This window comes from Crinia signifera, chromosome 1 (assembly GCF_055691185.1).
Source record: "Crinia signifera chromosome 1, ASM5569118v1, whole genome shotgun sequence".
Lineage (NCBI taxonomy): Eukaryota > Metazoa > Chordata > Amphibia > Anura > Myobatrachidae > Crinia > Crinia signifera.
Window position 1 is genome coordinate 252,156,630 of NC_139217.1, and position 27,944 is coordinate 252,184,573.

Sequence of the window (27,944 nt, forward strand, 5' to 3'; positions counted from 1 at the left end):
TAAGAAAAAAATGTACTTTAATTATTTTTGCACAAATTTTATAAACAAGGGTTTTTTATTTTTTTTATGGGTTACCGCACATTTGCACTGTATTAGTAAGTGGCTCCAAATACCTTGTTTGTGAAGAAACAATGTGACAAACTTCTGGAGAACATTTAATGCCCCAGCAATGCTAGCCACTATTCCTTGACAGAAACATACATACAGTAAATAATTGTTAGACTGTGCCATTCCTTTACATTTTAGTTAAGACTATTAGGATTATTTGTAAACAAAGTGTTTAATATACAGTAACCCATAGCAATAAGCTTTCACTGTTTTCCTTGCTAATTCCTGCGGCCCACTTTTTACCAAGTATATAACCCAAGGTGAATAATCAAGGCCTAGACAAAACTTGAATTCACTGAAAATTACCACTTCAACTATTGAATATGTAAAGCCAAATATGAAACCTATAGTTTAATTTTATAGCTGACTATGTCTGGCTCTGATTTGTGAAGATCCTACTTAACTTTTCAGATTATATCCAGCCCAATAATACTGCCCAGGAGACTGTTGGTCAGCATAGCTACTTCATAGCCAATCACAGGATTCAAAAACTCTCGCTCCCGGTATTGACTTGGTAATGAATCTAGCCGGAAGCAGCAGGACACATACACCTTTCACATCACCAACCCGGCTCCGATGCTTTTACATTAAACCTGGATTGCCCATTATAAAGAGGGTGACCCGGGTTTAACACTTCTTATAACCCGGGTCGAATTGCCGAGTTGGTCGATCCGGATTATAAACTTTAGTGCTTTCACACTGCACCTCAACCCTTGGCACGTCAGCAACCCAGCAATTACTTGGGTCCGAGTTGCGTGTTAATGGGGTAACAGTGGCTGCACTTCCAAACTCCTCCCATCCTCATTGCTCTCTCTCTCCACCCCCAGCCCTTATCCTCTTTTATCCAACCCCCCAGTCCTCATCTCTTTTCCCCCATCCCCAAGTCCTTATCTTTCTAACATCCCCCCAGCGCCTTAAACATTTCTAGCTATGTTCCCCATCTCCCCGAGTGCCTGCCTCTGCTAGCGTGCTCCTCTCTCCTCGCACAGCTGCCTGAGCTGGCTGCCTCTGTTGTTGCGGGGGGCTGGCGTCTGTAGCAGATACTGGACAATGGTTGTGCATGGTGTGACTGGTGTTGGGTTGCACAGCGTGACCTCTGATGTCCTGCTGCACAGAGCCCCACAGCAGGGGGTGGGGAAGCCTGACAGCGTCTGAGCAGTCTATCGCAGGTGCTTAATGATGCCTGGCATGAACAAGCATGAGCAAACTAATCCCAAAATCCTGGGATTGGAAGCTCAAGTCCCAGGATTCAAATCTTGGTGGTTTTGGCCACCCTACTTTAAAGTAGGACACATTAGAATGACTGAAGCAAAGAGGATTGTGGTATCCATCTGACATATGCTGGCACCTAAACCTGAATTAGTGTGACGGTCCCTGAAACACAGTTGTTGGGCGACAGTTGTTATATAGCAGGTGAATGTCACAATGCCAAAGGTGGAGAATTCTGCTGGCAAACATCACTGTTTTTCATTGCATTTGCACCATTATTGGCCACAGTTCTGATGGACTGCCTCCCTCCTTCATGGAAATAAGCTAAGGGGCTTCACCCGTATTAAGCGGGTGAAGTGATAAAGTACCAGCAGAATCTTTAGATGCAATATTTTCTGTTGAAATGTATTATTTAAATTTTATTTACTGGGAAAAACTGTAAAAGTTGCAAAAAAAAGATGCTCGGTGCCACCCAGTCACATCGTGCAACCTGTTGTGTGTAACACAACTTGTACTGCATGGAGGATACATCTATGTGGACCGATTTATATATCATTATTGGTAATTCACAATTATGTTTTTAGCTCACTATTAATGCTAGAGAACATTGTTATCATGAATAACGTTATAATAAACCATTAACTTGTATTCCCAACAATGACACACTCTGCTTTGGATTGAAATATATTTTTACCACATCAAAATAATTTAGCTAGATCATTGACTTCCTATTAACTGTGGAGCACCCAATATAAGTCATCTGAATAGATAACTACGGTACTTATGTAATATCTGGGCTCCCGTTTTTCATATGATACCGCGTCCCCTCGCGGGGCTCGCTGCGCTCGCCGCGCTTCGGGCACGGTGGCTCGCTGCGCTCGCCACACTATATAAAATCAACTCCATGTGTAGTTGGATAGTAGGGGTATGAAAAAATGGGGTGCATTTAACATGGGAGCCCAGATAATACATAAGTACCATAACTACTATTAAAGTAATGCTAATGCTGCTTGGATCTTATTATATAAATACTATTATAGTATCTACTAGCGCCATAAGTCTGCTTTTCTGCTGGGTTGTTCGGAATATTTTACGTATATACTGTATTTGCGGATGCTAGCATTATTTTGTGTTTTTCTTATATTTATTATAATACTGTAATAATGGTAATAAACTAAGGAAAACTGTCATGCTGTGTAAATGTTGCTTTTGAACAGATATAGAGATATATATCTATCAAAAAATATTTAAAAAATAAAGAACAATTTCAGATTAGTAACATCTTTGTAAAACAAACTGCGTTTACAAAATTAATTGTAAAATTCAGCTCATATTTTACCATAATAAGCCTGTGGCTCCCCAGTTGCTGCAAAACTACAACTCCCAGCATGCTTTACCAGCTGATGGGCAGAAGGGGAACTCTTGGCAGGTAAAGCTGGAAGTTGTAGTTTCACTGAAGCTAGAGAGCCACAGGTTTTCCAAATCTGTACATACTGTATATACAGTAGTCTGTTACAGTAAGCAGAGAAGCTACAGGAGCACCATAGGAAAGCAAGTTTACCTGCAAAACCAAGAAACAATATAGTTGGAATTCATAAGGATAGAGAAACCCTTTAATCATGTTTTATAACAAAAGGAGAATTTTTTTTTTTTTGATTCCAGTTATTCATGTACGCAAAACTGCATAGACAGAGTTATTTAAAGGCTCAGAGAATTGACAGTTACCAAACCATACTTCACCTATGCAACCTTTGAGTTACTACTTCGCGATACATTATAGAAATGTAAATAAGCAATAAAAATATGACAAACAGGTCGTCCATCAAACCAAGAATACCAAACAGAGCTTCTGGAATAATGTCCAAGGGAGACACCAGATAGAAAAAGGCTCCAAGCAGGCAGAGGACAATTCTTATCCGGAACATTCGAAAGAGGCCACCCACTGAAAACATCTCCCGAAACGCGTGGCGTAGCAATGTCGGCAAGTCCATAATTCTGTCCACAAGCTAGGAATACAAAGAGATTTTTAATTGCACCTTTCGTTATATATTCTTCAACAAAATTGAAATGTTTGGTAGCTTAATACATTGTTTGCAGTTAAATGGGATCTGTTCAGTTGGTCTTTAATCCCATTATACAAGAGATAATAGGAGGGTTAAGGGCCCAATTCACACCTGATCGCATGGCTGCGAATTTGCAGGCTGTGCAATTATCGATAGACTGTGCATGCGTACGGGCTCTAGTACGCATGTATAAGGCCATCCTAGCATGCGCGAGTTGACAGAAAGCCGGCGTTTATGGGTGGTAACTGCCCATTTTCTGAGAGTCTTAGGGAAAATGCAGGCATGCCCAGGTGTTTTAGGCGAAGGCGTGTGACACCAGCTCCAGCCCTGGACAGTCTTTTTCTATTGCAGCCGCCGAGCAGGTCCTGGGCCACGCACAGACTGCCCACACTGGAAAATCATTCAATGGTGAGTGGCTAACGAATGGATTTTTAGCTAATCACCGATCCAGATAATTTTTAGCATGGAGATAGAATTCACTCTGGTTCGGTGGCCTATACCTGCTCGCAGGACTCCAAACATTAGCAGCTCAGCGATCAGGTCTGAATAAGGCCCAAAGTTTTTATAAACAAGATCCTCCTTACTTCTTTTAGTATGGAAAACTTATTGCACTGGTCGAACAATTTTGTCCCAAGGGTTAAGACAGGAGTAAGCCTAAAATGAGCAACTATATTTTTCCTGTCAGACTTGGATTTCTTGTGGAACTATTTTGATATTTTTAGAAAAGATCAGAAAAGAAAGGCAAAAAAAAGTATTTTATTAACAGAATTTGCACAATGGATAATGACGGCAGCAAAAATTGGATGAGAGCAAATCTAAAAGTTATTGCGCTTTTGCTAGAGATGCAGCTACATTAAAACATATACTGCTTTTTTTATGCAAATGGTACCTTAGGGACAAGCAGACCACTACACTCAGAAGTTTTGCCCAAAACTTACCTCACGTGTGAACAGCTTATTTGTTGGGCCTGATAACGTCTGCATTCCTCCTTGGCACAAGATTGGACTTTGAGAAAACTTTTTTAAAAGTAATGGCTAAATGCACTTTGGATTAACATACGTGAAAATTAGTTTGACAAGATCAGTGAAGCAAAGATTAAATAGAGATATATTTTTGTAGGCTCTTAGACCAGAGAATTGTTAATAGATGGATGATTCGGATGAGATTTCAATAAAGTTGAGAAAGCTGCGTGGTAGATTTTTAAAAGCGTCTGCAAAAACTTTTTGAGGAATCGAAAGGTCGAAAAACTACTGAAGTAGTGGTTGACCATAAGGTCTTACAAAGCAATGAGATGCAATATTCTGCATTTGTCATTAAAGATTAATTTCTTGGATTCACTCTGACTTTCTGGAAAACATAGGAGTGATGATCACAGTAAGCATTTTTATCCGGACATTTCTAAGATGGAAATCGTTACCAAGGGAAGTGGAGCTCCAATTGGCTGGGTGACTATTGTACTCTCATCAGAGACAGATACATAAGAAAATCAAACAAGGCTACTTGATGGACGAATGTCTTTACTCAACCTTACTAATTATGTGACTTTTTTAAACGAGTTAGGTTTGTTGACCAGATTATGAGAAGTATCTAAATATATATGTGCTTGTCATGCAAAAATCTTACCTGATAGAGAAATCGCACAAACATATTTGAATTAAGCACACACAAAATGAAAATGGACTATAAGAATGTAGAACTTCCATTCTTGGGACACACAAATATAGGCTACTTGTTATTTTGTCCTGTTCCCACTAGCTTGTAGGGAAAAGCCCCAGTGTAGCAGATTGCTAGTAGCTTTGCGGTGTTATATAGTTACATTGGAGGTTTTTGGCTTGTTTGTATAAGTACAATCTGGAGCAGTTGTCACTTCATTCATGAGGCAAATGCTATTGGCTATACTGGCCATACACTAATAGTTTGATTTGACAAAGCCAATATCTGAACAACAGACCCATGCAGGGTGGCCCGACAATGACCACACATGCTGATGCTTACATATACTGTAATCTAGGGGTTCCCAAACTTTAGAATTAAGTCGCCCTATAATATTAGAATTTTATCGACGGCACCCCTACACCAAAAGTTTATTTTGGAGAAATGAAAGAAATTGTGTTTATATAACATCTTTAGGTTTATTTCTGTAATGAGGGACAGGTTTTGCTTCTGTTTGTACACGTATGTACCTTATTGGCAGCCACAGGCACCAGTTTTGCCTATTACTTTGATAATAATTAATTTGGATTGGTCCTGGACCAACCAACCCGAGGCACCCCTGCAAGTGTCCCGAGGCACCCCAGGGTGCCACGGCACACAGTTTGGGATCCACTGCTGTAATCTGACAGAACTGTTTTCAGTCCACGTGCTTGGAGTGGAGTCAGTAAAAGTTCCTGCCAAAAACAACCGTATTATATCATATTGCTTTATGTGCTGGCGGCAGAAGGGGCTATGGGTCATTGAGTCGACACTATGAAGGTTGACATACATTAGGTTGACAGGGCTTAGGTCGACACATGAAACAGGTTGACTGGGTTGGAAGTCGAAACAAGCATTAGGTCGCCATGCTTTGGGCACAGTGTGTCGATGCGCTCAACACACTTTTATATTCTCCCTCCTTAGTGGATGGTAGGGTATGAAATACCGCCTGTCGGCACATGTCGGCAAAAAAAAAAAAGATAAAAACTGTCGATCTAATGCTTGTGTCAATCTTCGACCCTGTCGACCTAATTTATGTCGGTCTTCATAGTGTCGACCTAGCGACCATATCCTGCAGAAGGTACAAGCAACCATTGAGTAACAACATAAACAAGGCTATTTCTTTCTTTGCACTTACAGAACGAGGCTGCCCAGAAAATCTTCTATTGTAATTATTAACTTCCTGAAATATTTCTTGTGCATCTTCCTGTTCACCGACCTCAAACAATGGAAATAATAACGTTACCTGAAATGGACAATGGATTTTACTGACAAATATATATACAGCTGTGAACTAAATTATGCAAATATATATGCTGCAAAAAAAAAAAAAAGAGAGGCTTTCTGTCGATGATAAAGAAAATACTGTCATTAAATCACATCATTTATTTTCTATAACATTGAATTAATACTATTGTGGAGTAAAACTCACTAAACCTATCAAAACTTTTTCCTCCCATACCAGTTCCATAACAAGATCCATAATCACTTTAAAGGTGCCCATACACGTACCAATTACCCGGTACTTTTTGTGCTAAAATAGCATTGTATCGCATGCACAACGATGCTATTTTAGCACAAAAAGCACAGAGTAATCAGTACGTGTATGGGCACCTTAAGATATGGACTCCAGCACAGTGTGCAGGGGCACAACATAGCTTTTGGGTTACAATTATAAAGGCCCATACACACTTGCCGACTTTAAGCTGAAACTCGCTCAAAACAGCCGTTTTGAGCGAGTTTCAGCTTAAAGTCGGCAAGTGTGTATGGACCACCGATGCCCGACTAGTGATGATGCGCGCTCCCGCATCATCGCTAGCAAAGTGGGCCGTCTGCTGGTTTTACCAGCACGTCTGGCGATGATAGCTCATATTTGAGCCATCATCGCCAGGTGTGTATGGCAGCCGGGCTGAAAGATGAGAGACTTTCAGCCCAGCTGACCGGCCGCTCCCGCTACCCCCACCCCCTGTCGCCCTCACCGTCGCCTCCTCCCCCCTTCTCCCCACCGGTGTATACTCACCCCGCCGCCGTTCCCACGCCGCCACGCTCCGCTCCTGCGCCCGACACTCTCCCCGGCCAGGCCACACAGAGTCTGGCTGGAGGAACGCCCGCCCCCGGCTGACATATGCATGCAATCGAACATGGATGAGATTTTAAGCCAGTAATATATATAGATTGCTGGCACATGCCAGCAATCTATATATTACTGGTACCACTGGGCACCAATGCATAATGTAGAAGTCAGTAATATATAGATTGCTGGCACATGCCAGCAATCTATATATTACTGGCACCACTGGCCACCAATGTATAATTTTTATGGTGGCAATGTATACATTGCCAGCGCAGGCTAACAATATATACATTACCTCAGCAATTAACATGTAGGTAAGCGGCACTAATGTGGCATATGTAATAGCCATTACGGTGTGTGATAATGGGCATCATGGTGTGTTGCATAATATTTAATGGGCATCAGTGTGTGCCATTATCTGTAATGGGCATTATGGTATGTGACGTAGTGTGCATCACGGTGTATAGCATGTATTATGACCATCGCAGTGTGTGGCATAACATGTAATGGGCATTACAATGTGTGGCATAATGTGTAAGTGGCATTACGGTGCGCAAAATAGATTTTTTAGCAAAGATAAAACAAAAAAACACTATAAGGCCGATCAAGAGTGGGTGGTTAAGGAGTGGGCCACTGTAAGAGAATATTTCAAAACAAAGGTGGTAACCCTTATTTTATTATGACAATAGATTATACATTGTTGGCGCAGGTGAATGGATTTCCCCGGGTGGGGGCGGCGTGTACTTGAACGCTGGGCTCTGAATATATGCAGCCCAGCGATCAGTTTTCAATCAGGCACCAAGAACAGAAATGCACTGAAATAAAAGGGCCGTTGCTCCCACCCTTGGAATTCAAACCCCGCCCATTATGTAAATAGCCTTTTTATATGAAAGATTTTCAGCAAAGTCCTGAAAATCTCTAGCTCTTTGGGGAAAATAGCTCAGTGTGTACGCACTACTTTGGCGAAAGATTTATCTTTCAGAGATTTTGGCAAAGTCTTTTGAAATGAAAATCTCTAAGTGTGTATGGGCCTTAACACCATAAAAAATGCAAGCAAAGATGGAAGTCAGACGAATATGCTCTGCCCAGCTGTGACATAATTGTTGGTGGTTCCTGAGGCTGGCATATGGGACTATCAGTCGTAGATAGCCAGACATGCCAATATATCTGCAAAACAAAGGCAGTGGCTGTGCTACAGGGCTCACCTGATAGATCTGTCTGCAAATTACCAATACAGGTTGAGTATCCTTTATTCCAGATAACTGTTATAAAAAAAAAAATGGTTTTCCGGAAAGTACGTTTTGTTTTTGTTAAAATAACTACTGGGGACATCTGTAACTGGCACTACTGCAGGGCTTGACAATTTTTTTTCAAATCTAGGAGCCAGGATGAAAGTGTAGAAGCCAGACAAACCAAAGGTGTCCATAGACGGTGCGATGTGCACAGTGTGTTTTGATTTAGATCAATACCAGGTGGGTGATGGCATTTTAGGGGAAGCCAGGGCTGGCGCTGGGAGATGAGACTATTTCCCAGCTCCGGCTTTTCCATTGCCGGGTTAAAGACAGTTTACACCGCCTGCAAACTCGGGTTTTTTTGCGAGCTCTGATAAAAACCTGGGTACTTGTATAATATCTGGGCGCCCAATTTTTTTATTGTATGCCTTAATTTAAAGGCATTCGATCAGATGCGATGGGACACGATTTTTTCATTGGGTCGGAAAAATCGGTCGCATCGCATGCGATGCGATAGACCCGATTTTTACATAGGATCCAATGTTAAATGGTCCCTGAGACCCGATTTTACATTGGGTCCAATGTTAAATGCCCCCCAGACCCCATTTTTAATTGTATACCCACCCTGATGGGTAATTACTATGTCAAATGCCCCCCCATTGTTAACGCCACGATCAACACCAACCCGAAGCATGTTGAGCGCAGCGAGCCCCTGAGGGGCGGCGGTATGCATCCTCCGACCTTTTCATACCCCCACTATCCACGTCGGAGTTGATTTTATATAGTGTGGCAAGCGCGAAGCGTGGCGAGCCCCGCGAGGGGACACGGAATAAGAGCCCGAAGCGCGGCGAGCGCAGCGAGCCCCGCGGAATACATGTTAAGTAATCCGCGTCCGCTCGCCACGCTTCGGGCTCGCCACACTATATAAAATCAACTCCACGCCGACGTGGATAGTGGGGGTATGAAAAGGTCGGAGGACGCATACCGCTGCGCTCGCCATGCTTCGGGTTGGCGTTGATCGTGGCGTTAACAATGAGTAATTACCCATCAGGGTGGGTATACAATTAAAAATGGGGTCTGGGGGGCATTTAACATTGGACCCAGTGTAAAATCGGGTCTCAGGGACCATTTAACATTGTATCCTATGTAAAAATCGGGTTGATCGTATCGCATGCAATTTGGTCGCATGCGATGCGACCGACTTTTCCGACCCGATGAAAAAAAATTGGGCGCCCAGATATTACATAAGTACCAAAACCTGTGTTATTAGGGTGGTGTAAAAGGGGCAGGACAGTCATGGAAAGAGATAAAGTGGAGATGGCTAAAAGTATCGGCCAATCATCTCCAGTACTTTATCACTCTCCAAGGCACACTACATGTGAGTATGAGGGTAACAGTGGGAGCAATGACTGTAACAGTATGATAGAAAGGCCATACAAGTCTGCGTATATGAGCTACAGCACTGAGACATAGATGAGTAGAAGAAACCGAGAAGTTGTGAACATGAATAAGGCAGCTGGGAACTGATCAGTGCGGCTTCCCACCACCCATCCTGCTGGCGTTACAGCCCTTACTGACACCGGGCAGCACCCACTATTATGCAGCGCTGCATTCCGGGACTAGAGCGGGGTGGCCGGGGTTATATATAAGCACATAGGGTAGTGATGCTAACCTTGACACTCCAGCTGTTGAACTTCACATCCCAGCATGCCCTGTATCAGTTTTAGCATGGCCAAATAGTGAAACTGTAGCAGGGAATGCTGGGATGTGTAGTTCAACAACAGCTGGAGTGTCAATGTTAGCCATCACTGACATAGGGAGCGCAGGCAGCCAAAATGGACAATAGCGGTGAGCCTCGTCAATAATGCGGACGTGGCTAGCCACATATCAAAGGGCAAAAGCCAAATGGCTATGGGGAGCGGGGAGGGAGGTTTTATTACTATCGTTGTCTCTGCAATCGATGGTTGCCATCGACGGCGAAAGTGCAACTAACCATCGATAGTGTATAACTATTCAATAAGGGACTATCGTTGTTTTGGATATCGAGAGTCATCCATATTCAATGATGCGGGCCAGTCAAAAGGCGGGGGCGGTGCATCAGGGGCGGAGCTATGCTCCGTATCCCTGCACTTTGGGAGCAAAAAACAAGGAAGGAGCTATTTGTTTAGGTTTTGCATCAAAGGCGGGAAACCAGCTGCTTCCCCACCATTGATGGCAAAACTATTAGACGGCGGCCATAAACCATCGATGATTGCTAATCATCGATGGTCAAGGGCCATTCCTAGAAAGCAGATAATTACAGTAGGTAAGACCGGTATGCAGCGGTGCAATCGGGCGACGGGGTGCACCCGTCAGAGGTCGGTGCAGAGCTGTGCAGCAACGGGCTGCAGGAAGCGAGGGAGGTTTGAGCTAAGGGCATATGGCAGGGTGGGGGGTGTTCGGCCCCGGGTAGAGGGGCCTCAGTGGCGGGAAGAAGCGGTGCGCAAGGCATTGGGACAGAAGGAGCCAGCTGAGGTTTGCAGATTCACCCTCGGTCGGGCCGCACGCCAGGCTCTAGCTGTCGACGGCAGGCCGTCCGGCTGCGCGCCAGGCAGGGGGTGATCCGCAGGGGCTGGCTCACGGGAGGGGGCGTAGCCGAGGGCCTACAGCATAGGCAGGGGCACGCCCCCGCATCCTAAATCAATGAAGGTCATTGACAGGTTGCTTGCCTTGCCCACCGTTCTCTGTCCCTACCCTGCATTATGTAAGTAGGAGTCTAAATAAACTGTGGCCAATGATTCAATCCCAAGTACTGTCTCTGAGCATTATTTTGGTTGGGGTTGGGAGTGAGGTCACACGAGGGACACAGCACACAGCCCTCGCACCCTTAAGGGTGTAAGGGGCAGTAACTGGTGTACGTGGTGCCGGGTATGTGGCTGCATGCAGCTGCTCAGTTATGTGCGGGCATTGGTTTCCTAACTGCTGTAATGTGCAAGCCTGTCTATGTTGACCAGTCCGTGCTCTGAAGCTTAACACTGGATAACAGTGGAGGAGGGAACAGAAGGGCTCCATGCTGTGACCTGTGCTGCGATATGGCATTCTTTGTGCACATTCCCCTCAGGGGTCGTGCATGGGACAGACCGCTGGCATATGTGCAGGGAGATGCTGCAGCCTTCTAACCTGCCGCTGCTAGAACCCCAGTGTTCTCTCACCAGGAAAGATGGCAGCGTAAGCAGCAGTAAGAGCCCAGCGGGATAGGTCACTCTGAATGCCATTCACCGGGAGGGGGAGAGGGGTACAGCACTGCTGCCCATGCTGCCACTGACCTTCAGCAGGAGGGGGTCAGGCACCTCTGCCCATGGTGTCCCTGGTCTGAAGGGGAGACGAGGGGTCTGGCACTGCTGCCCGTGCTACCACTGATCTGCCTAAAAGGTGGCCATACATCAGAAAGATCGATCTTAAGATCGATTTCGATCATGATTGTGTCCAATTTCCCTTCAACTCCCTGGCAGTCCTTGGTGGTTTTTGGACACACAATGTACTCACAATCTGTCATACAATCCATCTGTTGTATGATTGAAGCTTCATTTAAATAGGGGGCTGGCCTACTAGGATCCAAAGGATAGGAGTACCAAATATCCATTTAATTTACAGGTTGCCAGCAACTACCAATCTGCTCACATCTGCTATGTTATGCCATTATTAAATAGCCCGAATGCAGCAATCCTCTGAAAACTGTTTTGAGTAGTGATAGAATTGTGCAAAAGGATGTCCACCGCTCTCTTCAGCCGCCCACACGTCTGACACTTGGATACTTCTGCGGCTCCCAGCATCTTCACTGCCAGGGGCCACCTGGAAGCTGCCCCTCTCTTCTCTGCTAGACTGGGATGGAGTGTCACATGACTCTGGTTGTATGAGCTATCTAAAGACAGATTGCATGTGCACAATCCCAATTGATCTTAAGGCCCCCACACACAGCACGATATTCAGGCATTTTCTGAGCGATTTTAACAAATCGCTCAGAAAATGCCTGAAGATGCATGTAAATCGCTGTGTATATAGCCCACACAGCGATTTACATGCGCGCCCCCGCCGTTCTGAATCGGTCCAAGATTCAGAACGGACGGGCTGTACAATTCAGAGCAGTCGCTCAGAAAGCTCCTGCTCATCTCCCGCATGTGTGGCTGCGGGCAGATGAGCAGGACCGAGCGACTGCAGACGCCGCAGACCCGCCGCACCCCACTCCGCAGAACCGCCGCACCCCGCACCGCAGAACCCGCCACCGCCTCCACCCCTGACCTCCCTCCCCCACCAGCAGGAGCACCCATCGCCACCCCCACCTCACCTCGGCGGCAGCGCGGCGGCATCAGGACGGAGATATAAAAAAAAAAAAAAAAAATTCAAATTTCAAAATGGCCGCGGCCAGCCAATCACGGCTCGCCGCGTCATTGCCCCGCCCCCTAGAACTGGCTATATTAGCCAGCTCGAGACAGGGTCGGGGCAGTCAGTCCGACGGCGGAGGAGAGAAGAGCTCCTGAAGTCCTGGGAGGCGCGGCCAATGCAAAAGAGCTTAAAAGGCCGCCGCCCCCAGGTGAAGAACACAGATGAAGAGGCAGAAGCCCTGGGAGGCGGCGGCCATGCAAAAGAGCTTAGGGGGCCGCTGCCCCCAGGTGAAGACCAGATGCAGTTTAATAAAATACTAAAAACTCTGTGTTTGTGTTTTTATTAAATAAAACATTTAAAACCAGTGTTTGTTGTTTTATTTTAATATTTCCTTTACAGGGGGGCTATAGGTACCGGCGGGCCTTTAATGCCCCACATGCTGGTACCTGTGGTTCTCCCAAGTGCCAGCATGTGGGGCAGGCTTGCTGGGACCTGTAGTCCTACTGTAAAAGACAATATTACTGTTAAATAAGCTATCAACCCTGCACCCACCGCCCAGGGGTGCAGGGGATAGCCCTGGGCTGCAGCCCAGGCCTGGGGTGCCCTGGAGAGGGGGGACCCCCTTATTTGGGGGGTACCCACCTCCCCAAAAACTCCCGGCCTGGGCTGACTAGTTAGGGTGGGTAATGCTTTGGCCACGGGACACCATCAAGCGTGTCCCCTGGCTATGGCATTACACCCCCTACTAGTTGAGCCTGGTGCTGGTCTCCAAAATATGGGGGACCCCTATTCATTTTGTCCCCCGTATTTTGGAAACCAGGGCCAGCTCAAGAGCCTGGTGCTGGTCCCCAAAATCCGGGGGACCCCACGCACTTTGTCCTCTGGATTTTGGGAACAAGGACCACTCAAAAAGCCCGTGGCTGGTCATGCCTGGGTGGGGGGACCCCATGCCATTTTTTTTTACAAAATTATTGTCTGTATGACAGAGGATGAGACGCTGGACCCCGGACTTGGTAAGTATTTTTTTTGTCAGCTCCCACTGTACCACCAACGTTTAATAGTTTGCATATGGGTTTGCATTCGGTTCAGGGGGAACCACTAGCCACCATGATTTAATTTTTTTTTTTTTGGCGGGTAGCATATTAGGGGAGGTGAAAGAATACTTATTAAAGAAGACATTAGTTATGTGCTAGATGTGTTCAGTAATAATAACATTTTTGTGATGAAGTGCAGTGTTTTTACTTCACTTTCTGTGACAGATTTGAAATCTCCCGTGCTGAATCTCCCATTATGAATCTCTGACACAAATCTCTCTGTATGTGGCTCATTGTCTGAAATGAGTCACAAGAGTGAAATCTCTTGTACTGAATCTCCCGTTATGTATCTCTGGCACACATCTCTGCATATGTAGGGCCCATTACGTGCAGCACATCAGATCAGAAGACCAATCCTCCAATCTCCGGGGGCCTGGAGATTGTGTGATTGTATGATTGTGTACACACAATGTGCACACAATCTGCATACAATCCATCTTACAATCAATTGAGATTGTATGATTGGGTACAATATCTTTCTGATGTATGGCCACCTTAAAATCAGATTCTGCTTCCTCCCTGCAAAAAATTTTGGTCGCCAAGAAGCAGAATCTGGTCGCCATAGCGACCAGGCCCCCGGTATTTTTTCAAACCCTGCACTACTGGGGACATCTGTAATGGACACTACTGAGGACTTAGGGCCAGATGCACTAAGCTTCAAAAGGGATAAAATGGAGAGTGATAAACAGCCAACCAATCAGCTCCTACCTGCCATGTCACAGACTGTGTTTGAAAAATGTCAGGCAGGAGCTGATTGGCTGGCTGTTTATCACTCTCCATTTTATCACTTTTGATGCTTAGAGAATATTGCCCATAATATGTAACTGGCACTAAATATGTGCAAAAATAAAATATATTTGAATGTATTTCGTGTGATTATACAACATAAATGCATTTTGTGTTCACACATGGGTCCCGTCCTCAAGATACATCATTGAAATATAAAAAATATTCTGAAATATAGAATAATTTGTTATCCAAATGCTTCTGGTCCCCAGCATTTTGGATAAGGGATACTCAACCTGTATATCTTTCGTCGATTGATGACTGATAAATTGTTTATCGCTCAATCAATATACAGATGGAGCCGGCCTAGTCTTTGCAGGGGATGGCGGCAGAATCGCCAGCCGCCATCTGCTCTGACAAAGGGGACGCGCGCGCACGAGATGCACGCGCGTCCCCTTCCGACGTCGCTTCCCCCGGATCCCCGCCGGCTTGTCGGCGGTCACCCGGGTCCCCACCCCTAACCCTGTCAGTCTCCCTGAAGCGGAGACGGACAGGTTACCGTCGCCCGGAAACTGAGACGCGCGTGAGACGCACGCGCGTCTCAATCAGATGGACCGCCGGGCTGCTGGCAGATCGCCAGCGGAGACAGTCTGGTGATTCACCAGCAAGAGGGAGGCCGGCTCCATCTGTATCCTTCAATTGTGTATCCAGCCATAGAATACAAAGAAAATCATTCTCAGTTTTTCACATCCACTATGTTACCAAAGTGTAATATTGCTTACCGTTTGTCTGCAAATGGGACAGCTGATAGCACCAAGCCATGAACCATATCTCCAGTATGCAATAATACATGAACCTGTAAAACAGAGATTTCTGACATTAGTCATTAAGATAGTAAACAATACCTAAAAGATAATGATAAACTAAACACCACAAAAACAATGCAATAATTACAGATGCTTAATACACACTGAATATGCCAAGAAAAAAAATCACAATCAGGATTAAAATTGTAGGAATTATTTTGACATATTTTAAATTGAAATTATTATAAATATTTACCACAGAAAAGATGTCCACAGTTTGTTTCCAATGGAAACGTAGCTTGTTGTAAACAGACTGGGCAAGACATGTCTGAGTAGAATTGATGTCGAGGTGGGACAGTTGTTTCCTGTTACCAAAAAACAAACCTAATTAAAACTATATATTTTTTTTCCCCCCGCATTTTGTAAAGAAATTTATATTGGCAGAATTTAGACAGAGATACATGTAGATAAATAATATACAATTAGGTCATTGTTATTTTATTTATATTTGGCACAAACTTCTGATACTCATTCAACTAGCATAACTGTGAGACCTCCATTATTTGCATGACAAGTGATACTGGCATGCACTGTTCTTCTAGGTGTAGTGGCCTACAGAATTTAGGGAAGATTCATACTTGTTCGCTTGGCAGCAAATTCACGGGTCGTGCAATTATCGAACAGCCAAGCATGCAAACGGTCAGCAGTGCGCATGCGTGAGCCGTCTGTGCAAGCAAAGCCAGCGATGGATAGACTTGTTCGCAAGGTGACTGACAGCCGGAGGGCGTTGTAGGCGGCACCCAGCATTTTCTGGGAGCGTCACCTAAAACGCAGTTGGGCCTGGCTGTGGAGAGGGAAGGCCGCTGACATCAGCAGGGCCTATATCTCCCCCTGGTGATCGCAGCACCGAGTAAGTTTAGAATTACTGAGCGCTGTGAACAGGAGGAAAACCCGCCCCTTTTTTCATACCTACCACATCCCCCAGAGTCCTTCAGGATCATCATCACCTTTCCCAGTGGTGAATTGCACGGTGACATCACCATCGCACCTGCAAACTAGCGTAATACATCGCTGGGGCCGCTGAAGAGGATCCTGAAGGTCGCCGTAGAACCATCGGGGCACCACCGGGGGACCAGGTAAGTATGTTAAAAAATATATATTCTAAAAACCTGTATTGATCTCAAACCAGTGGTACACAGGTTCCTTACTCATTCAAGGAGGCAATAGGCCTATCACCAGGCCTCCGCTGTTCATGAATGTACAAAAAAAAATTGAATACGTTTTATCCAGCTGAAAGATTTTTAATAAATAGAGGAACCATCTATACGGACTTTTGATCAATAATTTGTGGCATTTACATAATCATCTAAAGGACATTCCTATACTCAGGGTGCCACTCCACTATTGTATATATAGATTCTGTATCCATCCCCTTGCCAACAGGGGTTTTGTGGAAAAGGCTGCCTTGTATTTTATACAATTATTATAAAACGTGTACAGATTGAGCCCGAATAAGGGGTCTGGTTAGGAGAATATATATATATATATATATATATATATATATATATATATATATATATATATATATAATCACTCCAAGTTATCCGCAAGTTCAAATTCCAGGGTGCAACACAAAACAAATAGGGAGGTGGATGTCAGTGGCACTTGCTCGGGCTTTCAATAACCGACACGATTTCAATGATCTATACAAGACTATTCCACTAAGATCTCTTACTGTGTGTCTCTAATCTCAGGCAAAGCTGTGTAGTCTGAGGTTGGAGACACACAGTGGGATGGTCTTTTATAGATTATTGAAATCTATTTGAATCGTCATCTTTCTTTATCTATGAATTTGGTGTGAAAATATTATCCATTCTCACTGCTTATTTAATTTATCTTAGATTAAAAGTATCCCAAATTGTTAACTGTAAATTCACTTGCTTAATGATGGGGGTGGGGGGTGCTTGCTCGGGGGGCAGTACCCTGCCCTAAAAAAAAATCTAGAGTGAACACTAAAAATATATAGGGCAGGAATAATATTTTAGGGGTCCATCCCCAAAAAATGGCCCCTTAACTTCCACCCATCTATCCCCCCCAGTCCATACTGTGGCATGCTTCTCTACATTCTGCATGCGCACACTGCCAACCAGAGGGGGCCCTCAATATTTATATAAATATAAAAACTATTGTGCAAAGTGTCCTGGATGTCTTGCTATAAATATTCGAAATACAGGTAATATATAGTAATGCCTTGATGGAGACTGTGTGGGCTAGAAGTCTCAGCATGCATTAGGAGCTAAGGCCAAGGTAGGTGAAGTGTTTGAGTTCCACAGAAACCAGTTGCAGATGCAGAATTATAAATATTTGGGATGCAGTGAAACTCCATAATATATGGTGTCTCCGCACTGATGGTGATGGTGGAGACTGGGCTGGTGTATTGGTAAATGTCCCATTGTTATGATCCAGAGGATCGGTGTTAATGTGCAGTTTATATATTCTGTTTGTAGCTTGTATGTTTTCCCTGGATTTGTATTCCAGGCTTTGTGGATCCAGCTCCCTGGGTTTCATGCATACCCTGCTTCTTGGGTAAGGTTATTTAGTTAGGTTCTCAGCATGCAGACCCTGCCAGTTATAGTTCTGTTTGGGCCTAGTCAGAGTTCTTTCTTATGCTGCCCATACACGCCCCGATACGGGCGTGCGTTCCGTGCTTAACAAGCACGGATCACATTGCATTGCCTGTGCATGCAATGCGATGAAAACAAAGTACAAAAAGTATGTGCAAGCATATACTTTTTGTACTGTGCGATGAGGTGCCGTGAGAGTGCGCACCTCAAAGCACAGAACGCACAGCCCCCATTGCAGCGTGTATGGGCTGCTTATGGTCTATCCTAGCTGCTTGTTAGTCTTGCTGTTAGTCTTGAGCCTAGTCTAGTTCTGTCATAGCCCAGACACTGCCCAGTGTACTCCAGCAAGTACTCCTGCCGAGCGTTCTGAGCCCCAAGCCTTGTCTGTGCTGCGGTGTCCGTGTTCCTGGCCCCGGCCTTTGCTGCAGCCTCCTGAGATCTGTCTGCTGTAATACCATCATTCCAGATAAGTCAGGGGCTTCTCACTGCAGCTGCTTTTTTTATTATTATTTTTTACGGTACCATCTCTGCATTGTTGCAGCAGCTCGCACTGAGGGTCTGGTTGCCTTCTAGAGACCATTCCTTCTTTGTGCAGTAGTCTGGGCTTGAATTTGTTATTTACCACCTTAGTGCATTGTTGCATCCGCATTTTTGTAGACTCTGGGGGTACCCCATCCTGTGTGTCTCTTTAGTCAGTTTTCCTCTTGCACTCTCCTCACCTTTGCGGACACGTTGTCTCATGTAAGGCCTGTCGACATCGGGTTAGGAGCTGGCATAACCAGCTCCTTCGAACGCGGTTGTTATATGTGAAGACTAGCATCGCACGTGTCAGGCAACCACAAGGAGAGGCAACAGAGTTAGGTGTCAGGTTTGGTGGTACCCTCCAGAGTCCTAACACCCATGAGGATAGAGTTTGGGAACAATGGTGTAGAGAAGGGATAGCCAGCCATCTACCATCTTCTACACCAGTGGTAGGCAGCCCGTGGGACTCTGGATGCTGTGGAACTACACCGTACAGCATGACTTGCCTCAGTATTGCTGTTGGGTATGCTGGGATGTGTAGTTCCACAGCAGCTTCCAAGCCACAGTGTGGAGGATAGTTGAGGAATGCATGAGATGTTGAGAGAATTCCTAGAGATAAAATAAAAGGACATAATATACAAGATCTACAGTGTTAAGCTTGCTACATACTAGACCAGCAATGGGCAACCTGTGGCTCTCCAGCTGTTGTGAAACTACAAGTCCCAGATTTGCTATTAGGGAATGCTAAAATTGGGCCCATGCTTGCTGGGATGTGTAGTTTCACAACAGCTGGAGAGCCACACATTGCACATGCCTGCACCAGACAATAGTAGTTCTCATAGTTCATACAATAAATATGGATGTGCAAATTGTTTCTTGATGACAAGTGTATTCTATGCTATGGTGAAAAAAATATATAGCATGCCTGTCACTCTGAATTTATAATGGTGTTTCATAAGCGCCTGCTACCACATGGATTGTCTCTTGTTATTTCCCAGTGTAGAATAAACAATAATTTTGTATAGTCTAGTGGTGATCTTTTCACAGGGCGCTGCACCCTGCCCATATTATAGACTCCTGACTATGCCCAGCTGAGCTCTCAGCTTTTCCAGGTGTCCCCCTCCCCTTGCAATACAATGCAGTCAGTGGAGAGGAGTCGCCAGAAGCTGCCTTACTGACAGCTTGGGAGGAGGGAGACGCCTGGACACAGGACAGTGAGGACGCCACACCGATCTAACCACCTATCCTGGCCAGAGAGTGCAGGGACAAGAGCCTGGAGAGGGAGGAGAGGACCCACAGCCCGGAGCCCATGGAGAGGAGCCTGCTGCCAGAGGCAGAACAATGGAGCTGCAGACCCTGAGGTGGCTTGGGAGAGCCAGTGCTATGTGCAGTACGGAGAGCACAAATATAATATTTTTTTACACAACATTTTGTATTTGAATTGATATAACAAAATGTGAGCGACACAGGCTTTTTTAACGGAGGTTTTGAACATTTCTCACAGAGATGTTAGCACTCAAAGTGTGAACTATCAGTTTCTACATTTTGATATCTACCATCCTTGAAAGTATGAGAAAATACCTGTTCATTTTGTAGCTGCTCCCGTATGGCTCTTACACGTTCTTGATTTTCAGGGTGAATGTTTTGCTGATCACCTCTGCTCAAACACATGAAAAACATACATTGGTTTCATTAGAACATATAAAAGAATGTGGACAAGAACAAAACAGATTCCACACAGGACCTCAAATGTTAATGGTATACTGTATATTAAATCCCAATAATGTAATAACTTAAAAAAAAAATATCACAATTTAGTACAAATTCTAAGTTAGTCAATAATTTACAAGACCATGGTGGGAAGAGCAACAGGTATATATCCCTATTTTTAATACATTCCATTGGGGGGGGGGGCATTATATTGTTTTGTTGGTGCCCATCTATTGTTGTCTCTATCTCTTAGTGTAGTATGTTCACTGTTCAGTACCAGGATGAGCTGCACATAGCAGCTTAATCCACCTAAAATGCTACTTTGACTGACCAAACTCACATTTGGGCGCCCAAAATACTAAATTATTGGACATTTTAGCTCCCCACTCTGGCCTACATGCATACAACCAACCTGACATGGAGGCATATGTAACCTATGTGCAATTAGAGTGCTCAAAATATTTGCATCTTACCTCATATGTGCTTACCCTCCCGTAAGGGCCAGGAGGCTCACAAAAATTGGGTGGTGCTCTCAGACCCCCAGAATGATGGGCAAGTGCCCTGCTTTCCCCACTAGCCCCCTGAAACACTCCCTTGGCCACCCACCACAGAGTACAAGTGGTTTGTCCGAGGGGGACCCAACGATACAATTTGTACTGAATCATGTCACTGTAGAAACACCTACATCGCCTGCTTTTTCAGGATAACCCAGTGGTAATGCTACACTCGCCACACATCTCACTTTCTTGACAACCACTTTTACTATGTGCCTACCACCCTTGCCTCCTCCCGATGAAGGGGACAGCAAAGTAGGTACAGTAAGTATGACTTACCTTAACATAAAATATGTAAGAGCAGCAATAAAGGTCAAACTGATGACGACTGCAACAATCACTTGATTGCTTACGCCTTCAATAAATGACCCATCATCTAATTGTAAGTGCAGAATATCTTGTTGATTTTCAGCCATTCCAAACTACAGGCATTAATATCTGAAAGACAAAATAATATGTAACTGTTCTACGTTTCTGATACCAGTATTTCTCAACATCACTCCTCAGGGCACCCTATAGGTGCGTACACACGGGGGCGATTATAGCAAATATCGCTGAGCGACCATATTGCCAGTGATTGGAGTGTGCACCAGCGACAAATCATCGGGTGCGCGCTCTGACCAGCGACTTCCCCTGCCTCTTCTCCCGGCAGTGTGACATTTTCATCAGCGACCATCTCTGGTCGCAGATGTAAACGGGACACTGAGCAATATGATTGCTGAGCAATATATTGCCAGCGATCACACTGCCCTGTGTGTACACACCTTTATTTATTACGTTTCTTATATAGCGCAGCAAATTCCATTGCGCTTTACATAGTAAACAGTGATACAACAAACTAGATTCACTTTTTTTTTTTTTTTAATCAAAATTTTTTGTTTTGTCACTGTCAGACAGAACAAGTTACATTACTATCAAGGAAACAGTGCTATTCATACATGAATAATTGCACTTCATTAAAGATGATACAATAACACAGTGATTTTCAACCTTTTTACCTTGCGGCACACTAAATAAGATTTTAAAATTGCCAAGGCACACCATGAGGTCCCCACAGGGCAAAACACATTGCCCCCCACAGGAAAAAACCAAACCTATTGCCCCCCAATATAAAAAACACTCACATTGGTCTCCACAGGTAACACAAATAAAATACATTGGCCCTTTAAATGAAAAGAAGGGACCAATAAATAACACTTGAACTGGTGGTGGCTGTAAACTGGTTTGGGCCTCTCTAGATCTGGAGGCACACTTGAGTACAGCTCAAGGCACACTAGTGTGCCACGGCACAGTGGTTGAAAAACACTGCAATAACACAATATTCCATCTCACAAAAAGTTTTACACTATGATCAATGATGTAATAGAATAATAAAGAAGGAATTCAAATTTAATTAAATGAACTAAACCTAACATTACATAACTTTATTTAAAGTAAGTTTTACCTCCCAATTTTATTGCATAGAACTGCATATCCCTCTACATTAATAAATGCAAAAGTGCCATTTTGAATAGAATACAAACATAATGTTACTTAATAAATAAGAATCGAATTAAATAAAAATTCTTAAAAAAAATAAATCCAAGTAAAATGATCTTTAGCGCTACAGTATATCCACTCGGATTTATATATATATATGGGGGAATTCACTTAGCTGCAGTGATCGCTGGGAGGTTTTCAAGTATTCCAAATAGCCGGCACAATCAGGGATTACAGTACTGTATGTTTCCCCTGACTGGAGTCTAGAAAATTTGAATCCCTTATAAATGTTGCAAAACAAAAAGAAAAAAAGCAGCGCTGTACCTTTAAAAACTTTTGGGAGAATTGGATGATCTGTACAACAAATTTATTGGTAATAAAATTACTAAAGCATATAATATATAAGAATTGTACAATTAATAAAAGCAATAACAGAAGATCCCACTTCCACACTAGCAGCACTATAAAGGAGAGTCCGTTCCTATTGATGCCAAACAGTATTGGTTTATGTTATGATAATTACCACTCCTGGTGTAACAGTCTCAGAGAGTCCAAGTGTCCAAGTGGTCGGCCCAAGGTTGGCACAAATTACCGGTCCACCGGAATGACTTTGGGGTCCCAATTTTGACCAAGGAGAAGGAGGGTTTGTAGAGAGATGGTAAAGGTGGCCCTTTAGGTGTTAAGGCAAGGTAAAAGCTGATGGCTGTATCCTGAAGGCTGGTCCGGACTGCAATCCTGGTGTGGATGGTGGAGAGTGGGACTGGCACGGCCTAACGCGTTTCGCTGCGCCTGGCAGCTTTATCAAAGGTATCTTTATCAAAGCCGTGGATGATTTGCAAGTGCCATCACGGCACCGGGCGCACAATACGGCGGACAGAATTCACCCAATATTGCTTGCACCTTCATAGGGTTGCAAGCAATTTTAAGCGAATTTGGTCCAGCGAAGGGTGCGAGATCGGGTTAAATCAGGTGATGTTCCTGGCGTTTAAATGCATTGGAACGGCACCTCACACCCTTCACGGCTAATATGATCGAACCCTAAATGAGTTGTACAGTGTAGTGTACCGACCTTTTATACTGCAATACAACTGCACACTACTGTAAATAAAACCATTTTTTAATAGTGGATAAAATAACCCTTCACATACCTAAAAGAGAAAACACCACGGGTGAAATTTAATAGGATGAGAGATTCAGAAAGTGAGAGATTTGGTAAGAAATCTCCAGTTTTTTTAAAGCGGCAATCATTTACACTTCAAAATCAAACTGGTTTTGTAGTGTAAATGATTGCCGCTTTAAAAAACCCTGGAGATTTCTTACCAAATCTCTCACTTTCTGAAACCCTCATCCTATTAAATTTCACCCCACATTCCTTACATATCCGTCATAAAGGACAGGTGACGTTTTCGGATTTAAGCAGTGAAAACAGTAGAGATGAGCCAGTGGAGAATGCACTTGATAAATGTTACTTCAACACTGATTGGTTGCCATGGGCAACTTCTTCGCTCTTACTGTTTCATGAACAGACCCCTATGTTTGTAGAATAAGGAGAGATAGGGGTCTACTCATAAAGAAAGTGATAGCAGAATTGTTGCTCATCACTACAGATCACATCAGTTTGAAACAATAGATAGCTTTAATAAGCAGTATTCAATGTATCCTTACCCTTCTAGCGATTCGATATGGGGCGGGATGTACTAAGCCGAAAACGCGGTAAAACCCGTTTTACCGCATTTTCATATGTACTAAAACCCCGCCGCCATGTTACCGCAGGGCAGGGTATCTCCACCTTTGGGTGGCGATACCATATAGAAGTCTATGGGCTTCTTTTCGCCGCCCGCCGCATCTGCCGACCCCCCTCTCTCCCTCCCTCCGTCTTACCTTGCTGCAGGTCCTCCTGGAACCGGAAGGTAAACCCCTCCTTCCCCTAGCAGCCGGACGTCCAGGGAGGAGGAGGTGCCGGGGACAGCCATGCTGAGCTGTCCCAGCATGAGGGGAGCAGGAGGCGGCAGGGAGGTGACGGAGACCACCGCATACCACATCACAGGTATTGCGGGGGCCTCCGTCACCTCACCGCAATGCCAGCCACATACAGACGGCGCCGGCCTTATGCTTGCTGGCGAATCGCCAGCAGCATGCTGCTGGCGATCCGCCAGCAACACGGCGCGCCATCTGACTGAGACGCGCGTGCGTCCCCCACGCACGCGCGTCTCAGTATCCGGGCGGCCGGCGAGGCGGACGCAATACTGTCCGCCTCCCGCTCGAGGGGGGCTGGGGGGACCCGAGGAGGCTGTGGGCGCCCGGTGTGGGCACCGGGCGACCGTCGGAAGGGGACGGCAGCACCGTCGGAAGGGGACGCGCGCGCACCTCGTGCGCGCGCGTCCCCTTCCGACACACAGATGGCGCGGGAGCAGGGAATGGCGAATGGCGTCGCCATCGCCATCCCCTGCAAAGATGAGCCCGGCCCCATCTGTATGTTAGTGCATCGCAGCGGCCAGGCAGCGATGTATATTAATATATCCCGCCCATGGTCTTCAGCTGTAGGCCTCTCTGGAAAGCATGCAGTTAGAAGGTGGCAGTGGGCCCTTTCTGCGCATGCACCAATGGATGAAGTTAGGGCGAGGCTGCTGGGCGTTCAGGGTGGTGGAACTAGTGCCATGTAAAGAATAGGGAAGCATTTAGCATTCCTGCACTGCATTCCAGAGTATGCCATCCTGAGATGGTGAATCTGAACTCTTTGGAGAAGTGCAAAGATAGTCTTTCTTCCTTTCATGAATCACACTCACCATACTAATGGTGCCCATACACTTTTTAGTTCAAAAACGCATCGCATGCAGTTTACATTGCACCGTATTTATACATGGCACGCTCCTGAGCATGGAATATTGCAAAGTACAAAAAAATATGTGCAGGCAGTACTTTCTGGACAAGATCGCTTCCCATCTAGTTCAAATCAGTTTTAGCGAATCGCATCCAATTTGAACTAGATGCAATACAATCTAGTACAAAATGCACACCTAGGGGGAAATTGACTAAGGTGTGTATTAGTATTCTACTTCACATGTGATGTTGCTATGGGCAACCAATCAAATCTTGTCTACTATCTTCTAGAGGGTGCAAAATAAATAAGTAGATTCTGATTGGTTGCCCATAGCAACATCACATGTGAAGTAGAATACACATCTTAGTAAATTTCCACCCTAGTGTTCATTCTAGCACCCGCTATCTTTGAAAACCCATGCAGTTCCTGTTCCCTGCCTAGGGTGTCGCTGTCTGCTGTGGTGTTTCTAGCACAGGTCCATATCAGTGCTGATATACAGACCACACTGTGCTAAAAGCACTACAGCAGACAGCGACACCCAAGGCAGGTAAGTGGAACTGCATGGGATTTCAAAGATAGCAGGTGCTAGAATGAACACCACACACCGCACATATTGCACCATGCATGGGCACCTTACTGAATGCTGATGCCATTCAGGCACAGTGTGTAGGTGCTCCTGGAGAAGTCAAAGTGTACTTCTACTTTGTGAATAGCCCAAAGTAGAGAAAAACGAAACAGGTTTTGCTGTACAGATGGAGCCGCTCTCATTCAGCTGACAGCTGGTGATAGGATCGCCAGTTCCCACTATCCGATGGAAGGGTGCTTGTGTGCCCCGTTCCGACAGAGCTCGCAGTCGCCCTCTGCCACCTCCCTGTACCATACAGCCCCCCTAACCCTGCCCATCTCCCTGAAGCGGAGACGGGCAGGGATTCCGCTGGCGAGTGCAGGGGACGTGCGTGCGAGACGCTCGCGCGTCCCCGTCAGATGGAGCGCCTCTCCGACAGCGTAGGGAATCTGGCGATTCCCAGTGCTGTATGGGAGGCGCTCCATCTGTACTTTACAAATAGACTCCACAATTATTGACCCAGCAACATGGATTAATGAGTCGCTTTTCTCTGCTTTGGGGAATTCACAGAGCGGGTTACCATAGAGAAGTTCCCCACTCCATGCCTGAATCACATTGCTGTACTTTAGTATGACGTAATGTAAATACCTGTGTGGAGATGGTAGAGCTCAATGCTTCCCTGCCCGGCACCCAGCGGTAGTCGGGTAAAACTGCTGCTGTACTTACCAAAGCTATAGATCTCATTGAACTAATGGGATTATTGGGACCCATTTATCATTTAATATTTTGCTGTTATCCACAAATATTAAGTATGCCCTGAATGTATCAGGAAGGACCTCAGCAAGAATCTCCGATCCCCGCTGCGATACCTCCTGCCCTCTGCCAGCAGCCACTTCTGCGATGATTCCCGATGTATCAACATCGGGCAGCATCACAGTGTGTGTACCTGGGCTACCGCCATTCTGAGATGGCGGCAGCCCATTTTAGTCTATTGGATACAGACTGCACTGCCTGCATTCAGCAGGGAGGTCCTCGCTACTGGCGCATGCGCTGACCCACAGCTGAGAGCATTGCAGGAACAGACTCCTTTCGTGTGCAGGATGATACATCCCTGCGATAGGATCGCATATTACAATGTGATCCTTGGTAGTAATATTCCGCACAGATTGCATTGCTTATAACATTCTACTTAAATGGGCCCCGTAGTGAGAAGCGTCAATTCATTTTTCATAATGCACATGAATAGCCCCAAACTCACCTATGCATGATTAGAGAAATCCACAAAACATGGCCTGTTTATGGTACTGGAGGATTATGTTTGAGAACCTGATAGAGTATTACAAAGAATATAAACTAAACCTGCTACTGCACACAAGGAAAGTAACTGTTATATCTGCTATGTAGTATTGTGCATGTCATATGCAATACCTGCTTGGTAATAAAGGTGGTTTATCTAACCACACTGTGTGACACTACACTTATGCCCAATACACAATGTTCCACAATTACCTTTGCAATGCTCATGTACTCTGGATACTCCAGGGAACAGCACAGTTGTAGCAGACACTGCCACTCTGATAAGTTGTTTCGCTAAGCAGTACACAGCACCAGTACCCAGAATGTGCTGCAGACGCTACTGCATTGTGTGTGCCACTAGACCCTGCTGCTGCTGCGGCTCCTCAGAGAGCCTGGTGTGAGCGGTAACCAGAAGCACGGTGCGCCCAGCCGCCTGACAGGCACTGGGAGAGGGAGCCTCATCTCTTCCTGGAGGAGGGCGCTGTGCAGGAAACACACAACGTATGTCTCCATCACTTCCTGCACAGCACACTACGGCAGCTTCCCCCCGGCCGGGAAGAACGCTGCACTCAGTGCACTGCACTGCTGTCCGCCTTACCTCCAGTAAAGCGCCGCGATAGTGCGGCAGGTGGCTCATGCTGTCAGTCCTGCGAAGACTGGCATTCATACAGGCCACAGCTGCTTCACGCTGAAATATAAATATATTGATGATTTGTTTTGTTGCATTCGTAGGCGGGTAAAACGTATTCAGAATATAGGTCCCAACCCGCAGCACCTAAAGCACTATTAAGATGTTGGCAACTCTTAATATTACATACATGTCTTAATAGTTATTATGACTGAAATCGGATTCAGTATGAAATCCCGGCAGTCGGGATCCCGGCGTTCAAAATCCCGATGCCGGAATCCCGACCGCCCGAAATCCCGACAAGGGAGGACGTGGATCGCCCCCCCTTGCGCGCTCGCTGCGCTCGCCACGCAGCGGGCCCGGTGCCTCGCTACGCTCG

The 27,944-nt window shown here is 45.3% G+C and overlaps 1 protein-coding gene across 1 annotated transcript; it reads right to left on the reverse strand.

Moving 5' to 3' along the window:
- On the reverse strand, positions 1-27,448 carry RNF170 (ring finger protein 170). The gene is made up of 7 exons (XM_083180128.1): positions 27,151-27,448; positions 21,056-21,214; positions 20,094-20,169; positions 15,623-15,731; positions 15,343-15,416; positions 6,211-6,318; positions 1-3,323 (listed from the first exon to the last, which is right to left on the reverse strand). The coding sequence occupies exons 2-7, from the start codon at positions 21,190-21,192 to the stop codon at positions 3,054-3,056; spliced, it is 774 nt and encodes a 257-aa protein (XP_083036254.1). The 5' UTR covers positions 21,193-21,214; positions 27,151-27,448; the 3' UTR covers positions 1-3,053.
- Positions 27,449-27,944: the final 496 nt, after the last annotated feature.